At 43.5% G+C, this 8,530-nt stretch overlaps 1 protein-coding gene across 1 annotated transcript in view; it reads right to left on the reverse strand.

Moving 5' to 3' along the window:
• Positions 1-376: 376 nt before the first annotated feature.
• The window catches only part of DYRK3 (dual specificity tyrosine phosphorylation regulated kinase 3), a gene marked incomplete at its 3' end in the record, with an annotated part of 9,380 nt that continues 1,226 nt past the window's right edge, over positions 377-8,530 (reverse strand). The window contains exons 2-3 of the mRNA XM_080918043.1: positions 7,811-7,922; positions 377-1,948 (exon numbers count right to left, since the gene is read on the reverse strand). Coding sequence (XP_080774169.1) covers positions 377-1,948; positions 7,811-7,922 — 1,684 coding nt within the window. The remainder of the gene's footprint in view (positions 1,949-7,810; positions 7,923-8,530) is intronic.

The following is an 8,530-nucleotide window of genomic DNA, read 5'->3' on the forward strand; positions in this document are numbered from 1 at the left end:
AATACAGGCATATATGCAAACCACCAATGTACATAAAATTTAAAAAAATACTAGAAATATAAAAAAAGGATATCTTCTATCTTGAGAGAGATTTAAACCAAGAGAGCAATACATGGGATGAAATAGCTCTGACGAGAATGATGAGGATGCACTGACCTATTAAAAAGTCATTTAATGTATACTCCAGATGGCCAATACAAGCTGCTTAGACATTAGCCCTTGAAGCGTTTTTTTAGTCATATAAAAATGTTCTGCCTTGTTAAAAAAAAGTTAACAAAAACATATCCATCAGTAAATGGGCTTCAATTATCTTTTTTCCTTTTGCATGTTTGTAAGGTAATTAAATATGCCTATGTATGAGTCTCTGAGTGGACCATTAGCTAATCAGCTTTGGCAGTACACTGCACAGAGGTATACTGCCACTGGTTTCGGACATTAGGTTAGCTTTAAGCTTACTGGCTATTCCAACAACTGGAGGCAGCTTGGAACCCAGTCCCTGGAAAGCATTTGTAGGATTAACTACCCGTTTCCCCGACACCTTGTCCACGGTGAGAGGTCTGGGTGTAGACTTGCTAATCCAAGGATGTCTTAAGGCTTGAGCTGGGGTGAGACGGGCAGAGGGGTCCCACTGAAGGCATCTTTTCAGAAACTCTATGAACAAGTAGTCATCGCACCCCTTCAGAGCAGTTGCCCAGTCTTTGCTGCCTGGTGGGCCCCGCTTTTTACCCCTGCGTGAGCGGCCCCCGAGAAGCACAACCCTCCCGTCTGTCTGCGTAGTTACGGAGCAGTATCGAGGCAAGCCTTTGGAGTTAATAAAGTACTTGGCACGTTTGGATTGCTCCAGAAGTTTCTGCGGTGGCATCCCTAGCAACTCCATCATGCAGGCCAACTGGTCTCCTTCGTCCTCTCCAGGGAACAGGGGCTGTCCTGTCAAAAGTTCCGCAAGGATGCAACCAAAACTCCAGATGTCAATCGGCGTGCTGTAGCGGCACCCCAGGATGATTTCTGGGGCTCTGTAGAAACGGGACTGGATGTACGTGTAAAGCTTCTGATACTCGAAGCAGCTGGACCCAAAGTCAATGACCTTGGTTGCACTTCGTCCATGATGTTTCAGAAGAATGTTTTCTGGCTTCAGGTCACAGTGAATGATCTTATTTTTGTGAAGGGCATCCAAGGACTGCAAGATGGACTGAGCAAACTTCCGAACCAACTGAACGCTGAAACCCTGAAACTTGTTCTTTTTAATGAGCTCATACAGGTCTATGCTTAGCAACTCAAAGGCCATGCACACGTGGTTCCGGAAGGTGAAACTTTCTAGCATGTGGATAACATTCATGCTACCAGTCTTGTCTTGCTTTTTAAGATGCTCCAAGATCCGGATTTCCTCGGCCGCCTGGCGATGAAAGCGCTTCTCATTGCGCACCATTTTCAGGGCCACGTACTGTCGGAGTTTGTGATCATAGACCCGGGCTACCTGTCCAAAACTCCCCTTGCCAATAATTTTCAGCACCTCGTAACGGTAAGCCAGATGGTCTCGAGGCACGTGGATATAGGCTCCATCGGCATCGTCATATCCCCCATTATTGGGACCTCCGATAACTCCTTGCCGCTTTTTGGCGTTTGGACCCACAAAGTAGATTTCTGGGTAGCTGACGATCTCCATCTTCTCGTAGGCAGTGAGGTGGTGCTTGTACTGCTTCAGGGCTTGCTCGGGAGTCAGTGGCAGCACCTTAGATGGTCTGGATGAGAGGCTGCATTTCACTGTACTCAGGCTTTCTGAACTTTTCCCCTGAGAAGCAGGAGAGCACTTTTCAGAGTTGCTGATGCCATCTGACTGGAAAGTATTGGATCTTCTATTGCCAAATTCTTGAAACAGCTGCTCCACCTTCATCTCACTTCCATTCACTAAGTGCTGAGTGTTGCTTCTCGTGAATGGCTCAGTGGTAATCTGTGAGAGAACAGAGTGTGCATGGTTAACGACACTAGAGACAAGGGGAAGGTGAAAGGGCCTTCTCCCTGACCCAGTAACAACCGCACACACTGGTATGTTTATTTCAAAATTAAAACTCCCAAGCAGGGGACTGGAGAGAAGGCTCAGTGGTAAGAATGAGGGTGTGAGTTCGGATCCTGTGTGAAGAGTTGCCTATGTGTCTGGAGGCCCAGGGCTATGGGTGACAGAGACAGACAGTCAGACTAGTTCCAGATTTACTGACAGACCTTGTCTCAAAGGAAGACGGAAGATAACATTAGAGCAGGACAGGTGATATTCTCTTCTTGCTTCTGAAATGCACACAAGCATGCAGGGTTCAATAGGAATGTTCCCTACAGACTAATGGTGTAACAGTGTGGTACCCAGTCCCCTTCCGCTCCTCTCAGATGAAGATATAGAACTCTCAGCTCCTTCTCTAGCATCATGTCTGCCTGGACACTGCCATACTTCCCATCATGATGATAACGGGCTGAACCTCCAAAACTGTAAGCCAGCCCCAATGAAATGTTTTTCTTTATAAGTTGCCTTGGTCATGGTGTCTCCTCACAGCAATAAAACCTTAGCTAAGACACTCATGCATTAACAGGCACGTACATATACGTATGCACATATGCTTACACCACACAATATACCATAGTCACATACATACATGCATGCATACATACACTCATACACAGAAAGAGATAAAACAGTGAAAGAGAAGAGGAAAGAGGAAAGGGGAAGAGAGAGGAAGAGAGAAAGGGAAAGAGGTGAGAGAGAAAAAAGTAAAGCCCCAAATAGGAAATAAAAAAACAACAGTCTCTGGAGATGCCTTTCATCAATCCTTCGATTCTCTGAACACATCCACCACAGCTCCTACATGTGACCAGCTTTGTTCTAGACAAGGTGACTCTTTACCGTCATTCAGTATGCTATATTCCTTCTCTTAAATCTTCCCACAGAGAGTCTGGGTGGTTTGAATATGCTTAGCCCAGGGAGTGGCACTATTAGGAGTTGTGGCCTTGTTAGGGGAAGTGTGGAGGTGGGCTTTGAGACCCTCCTCCTAGCTGCCTGGAAACAGTCTTCTCCTGGCTTCCTTTGAAAGTAGAAGTCACACCTCTTCTGGCACCATGCCTGCTTGGACACTGCCATGCTGATGACAGGCTGAACCTCTAGAAGTGTGAGCCAGCCCCAATTGAATATCCTTTTTAAGCATTGCCGTGGTCATACTGTCTTCACAGTAACAGAGGTCAGAGAACAGCTTTCCCGTTTTCTCTCTGGACCATATGGCTCCCAGGGACTGAACTCAGGCCTGGTGGGAAGAACATTTACCCACAGAGCCAGCTCACCTTTAGAAACAAAAAACTAGAAATGTAGCACTTAGGAAGCAGAGGCAGGCAAGATCCCTTAAAGGTCAGCCTGGTTTACAGAATGAGTTCCAGAACAGCCAGGGCTACACAAACCCTGCTTAAAAAAAAAAAAAAAAAAAAAAAAGGAAAGAAAGACTGACCAGAAACCAAATCCTCTTAAGAACTTTAATCTACCTACCTATAAGGCTAAGCTAGGCAAAGAACAACAGCTTGGCTTTAGTTGATTTATGTACCAAAAATGAGTATCTGTACATTAAGTTTACCATATTTCCTTAAATCATTTACTATCTAATTTTAATACACCTAAATATTTACTGCTAAACTCCTTGAAATGTACTGTACAGATACACAAGTCAGAAGGGCTGTACAGGGGCCTGGCTCTACTACTTAAAGCACAATGACCTGGGACCATTAAACCTTTCATAACATGTTTCTTCAGGTGTAAAATGTGGATAAGACCTACTTGCTGCATGTTGTGGGGTCCAATTATATTCAAAGCAGGAAAGGCTCTCACAAACTATAAAACATACAAAATCACTGGCTACCACTATGTGAAATTCTCAAAATGTGACTACTCACACCCCTGTATTCTCTCTCCCTTTCCTCTGTGGATTTTCCCTTCCTCTGTGGTGACTCCATCCACATTAAAGGATTTTCTTTCTACTGAAATCAGCCACGTATCTGGCCAAAGAAGGGCCCAGAGGTAAGTTTTTGCATGGAAACACCTAACCCGATTCCTCCCTCACACAAAGGCTGCCTTCTGCTTGTTATTTAATTTAATATGTTATCTCTCTAGAGATAGTCAAGCTTGAGCATAAAATCACTCCTTTGGTGCAAAGGAACGCCTCTCAAGTGCTCTCATCGGGCTGGTGGGACACTGTATGGCTGTGGCCCCCAGGAATTTCACTGCCTGGTGAAGGCTGTGTTGACTCTGAAGGCCTTCACTTCCATGTGTGATAAAGAGAGGATCTCGGGCACAGTGTATCACTAAGAACAAGTATTTAACAGAGGTCTAATTTCCACAGAAATGCTCTAACAGAACTAAGGACATCACCAGGATTTCCTGACTCCTGGCTTTTCTTCCCGTCAAGCTTCACCTGTACCCTCTGCAAATTAAGTCCTCGACCCTTCCCAGAATGTCACAGGGCCTGTCCAGATTTCATCAAGTCCCTGGAAATGTGTAGCCAGGGCTGTCCTGTCCCTGCCCCACAATTCTTCTGTTTACACCATCTTCATTACATTCTTTCCCTTACCAGTTCCTGCTGGCCTCTTGTCCCCTGTCCCTTCCAGAAGTGTGGCTTCCAGGACAGATGTGTTCCACTGTAGATTATCAAAGCTCAGCTCACCAGCAAACCGGGAAAATCCCAAAGGTTTTTTTCCACACAGGGAAGGAATCTTTCCTTACCATGTTTCCCTTTCTTATAAATCTCAAATCCTCATATGAATCAATTATATACCAAGTCTTCTGTGCCGTAATAAAACATTCTTTCCCTTTTCCCTCAATCTACAGCTGTGGTAGTCTGAATGAAAATGGCCCCCATTGGCCCTTAGGGAGTGGTACTGTTAGGAGGTGTGGCCTTGTTGGAGGAAGTGTGTCACTGGGGGTGGACTCTCAAGCCAGGCTACTTTTAATCAGCTACTTTTTCAGCACCATGACTATTAAATGAACCTGGCTTTTCCTTTTTTTTTTTAAATAAAATACAACAGTGACTGTCTGCATGCTGCAGTGTTCCCAGTCATAATGAACTAAACCTCTGAAACTGTAAGCCAGCCCCAATTAAATGTTTTCCTTCATAACAGTTGCCTTGGTTATGGTGTCTCTTTACAGAAACAGAAACCAACCCTTAGGCAAAAATATTCTTATATAAAATAGTAGTAGTTATAAAATACTGTATCTTTCTAGCCTAAGATTATAATCATGATAATCAGAAAGGCATATAAACCAGGAGGTGGTGGTACACACCTTTAATCCTAGCATTCTGGAAGCAGAGGCAGGCAGATCTCTGAGTCAGAAGCCAGCCTGGTCTACAGAACCAGATCCAGGCCAGCCAGGGCTACCCAGAGAAACTCTGTCTCAAACCACAACAAAATAAACTAAAGCTGACAAAAAAGAAAGGTATACAGTACCAAGTATACCAAGTATTTTGTTAACCGTGTAATTATGTACAAGAGCCAAATCAGGCAAGAATTATCATATTTTATTTCTTTATAATGCTTCATGTGTACCATTAATGTAGATTGAGAAAGCATATTGGGCTTTAAATAAAATGTGCTATATTAGTTGAGTCCTAAAAAAAAAAAAAATCCTGCCAGAAAATTCAGAATGAATAATCTCCTAATCCAGATATAAAAACCTACCCTTGGGAGCAGAGCATGTGCCTCAGTTGGTAGAGTATTTTCGTAGCATGCATGAGATCCTGGGTTCAACCCCCACACAACACTGCCCGAACAAAAAACTCCTAACTTCTACCAGCTCCTGAGCTTAAATCTCTGCAACAATGAACTTAGTCCAATAAAAGCCTTTAGAAAGATGACTGACCGTTTAGATAAGCATGTGAAAGCACCTTCTAAAGCTCTGAGCCTGACTGTGCCAAGGCTAATGGACACTCCAAATGGAATCATAGCATTAGAGATCGTAAGTGCTCCCACGGGGTCAAAAAGTACTCTTCCAATTAAGTTTGCAAATAACAGAGACTGGAGAGACAGGGCAGAGGTTAAAGTGTTTGCATAAGGTCCCGTGTCAGCACTGGGTGGGTAGAAAGCCTGCCTGTAATTCCAGCTTCAGAAGGCAAAATCAGAGCAAGCTGCCTAGTAAGGCTGGTCGTGTGAGAACTCTTGATCAATAGACCCTGCTCTGCAAAGAAAAAGACAGAAGAGAATACATCAATATCACATACACTAAAAGTGGATAAGGGGGTTAAAAGAAGAGCTTCCCCATAACTGTCACTCTAAACAACACACAGTAAGAAATTCACTCAGTCCTGAAATATGATTTGAGAGACCTATAGGATGGAGACCAATCAACTCTGACCTTAAGTTGAAGGTGGTTTGTGCCCGATGCCCAACTGCAGGAGGTATTCAATGCAGTGTCTCCCTGACTAACAGCAGGGAGCCAGGGGACAGGATGCTCACCACAGACATGGCTCTGGATTTCTCAGAGGTGTTCAAAGACCACAGAAATAAAACTCAAAGGGATGGAAAGAACCCCCCACTATGTTCCAGAAGAGATAAAAAGTAGGGTGACCAGATTTCTAAACATATTTAGACCACGCTTGTCATATTATTAACCTTGTGAGTGGTAAAACCTAGACAAGTACTAGAAACAATTACAAGCTAACAAAATGGTTTGGCAGTTAAAGGTGCTTGCTACTAAGTCTGGACACACACACCACAAAACATGCACAAATAAAACATACTATTTTTAAAGTAAAATTACAGAGTAAACTAAGAAAGGAATGAAGCAACAAATGTAGGTTGTAAGAGGAACCAATGGGCTTAGGACGTCACATGCTTCATCAGATGACACACTGTAGCACATTTTCAAGTCACAGACCGCTGCAGCTCCTTGCCTTGGAACTTGTCCAAACCCTGCTCTACATATGCCAGTGGCTGTGAGTTCATTTCATTATTACCTTAAACAAAACAGTGTGGGAAGCTAAGGGTCTGGAGTTCATAAAGGATCTGAATGCATCAGAACTCAAGCTGGGCAAATGGTGGTGGTGCACACCTTCGACCCCAGCACTGAGTTTACCGCCAGTTTGGTCTACACAGTTCCAGGACAGCCAGGGCTATACAGAGAAACCCTGTAGGGGGAAGGGAGTGGGAACCCAGGCTTATTGTTTAGACTTAATTTGTGAGGTTTTTTTGTTTGTTTGTTTTTAAAGCTGTCTTTCATATACTGGTTTGCCAGGTCTGCAGGGGGAAAACTGACCTGAATTCTAACATTATTTTTTCCTTGTTACTTCAGCTAACAGAAGCTTTTGTAATACTCTATGTATGTATGTCATCTGCTATTAAAAAAGAAAAACAAAACAAAACAATCACCCAAACAAGAGTACTTTCCCCAGGCCCAGTAGAAAGAATAAGGAAAGGATGGACTTCAAATCCAAACTGTTTCAAGAGACTGAACTCAAACCACAGGAACTGTTTTCTCCAAGTCAGGAGAAATCAAAAGCAAACCCAGCAGGGTATGGTAATATACCCAATTTAATCCCAGGACTCTGGAAGAAGAGGCAGGCACATCTCTGGCTTTGAATCCAGCCTGGTATACACAGAGTTCCAGGCCACCCAAGACTTCATACTCTGTGTCAAAACAATAACTTTTTAGAAGACAAAAGAAAGCTCGCAACACCAAAAGAAGCCTACAACGACAAAGGGAAGCTTCCTCTGCCAGCCACACAGAACCACACCAGAGCTTTAAGTAGCATTTCCTCTAAGACAGTCTTAAGAATGACTTCCTTTACTTACTTACATTTAGCCTTCTGGAGACTGGTGCTTCAGAGGGATTGCAAAGTGTGTTTGAACAGGGTGGACACTTGGTTTCATCGATCATCATGAAAGTATCATAGACACCATCCCCCAACCTAGGAGAAAGGGTTGCAGATAAAACCGGTCAGTAACTAAACAAAATGCGTTTGCATTTTCAAAACACTCCAGGCCTTCACAGTTTCTCATCTTCCTGACACTGCACAAAGACAAACCGGGCACTGGGTAGTAGAAGAGACGGATCCCAGTCTTTCTCTTTCTTTTTAAAAATTATTTTTCTGAGACTAGGTTTCTTACACTGCCCTGGCTGTCCTGGAACCTGCTATGTAGACCAGACTGGCCTTGAACTTACACTGATCCACCTGCCTCCACCTCTGCACCAAGACATGTTTCCTTTTTCTTTTTATAGAAAGGAAAATATTTCTAGATTCAAATGTTAAGTTACAACAGGCTGGTATGGTGGCAAACTCCTTTAATCAGGAGGCAGAGGCAGGTGGATCTCTGTGAGTTTGAGGCCAGCCTGGTCTACCGAGTGAGTTCCAGGACAGCCAGGGCTAACTAATAAAAAGACCCTGTCTCTAACTAACAAATAATAAGTCATCAAACTAGTTGCAACAAATCTTACCTTCTGAATGTTGCTCAAAAAAAACCAAAAAACAAAAAACAAAAAAACCGAGGAACCACCAATTAGTGTTACTTGGAAATG

Source organism: Micromys minutus (genome assembly GCF_963924665.1).
Source record: "Micromys minutus genome assembly, chromosome: 6".
In the NCBI taxonomy this organism is placed as follows: Eukaryota; Metazoa; Chordata; class Mammalia; order Rodentia; family Muridae; genus Micromys; species Micromys minutus.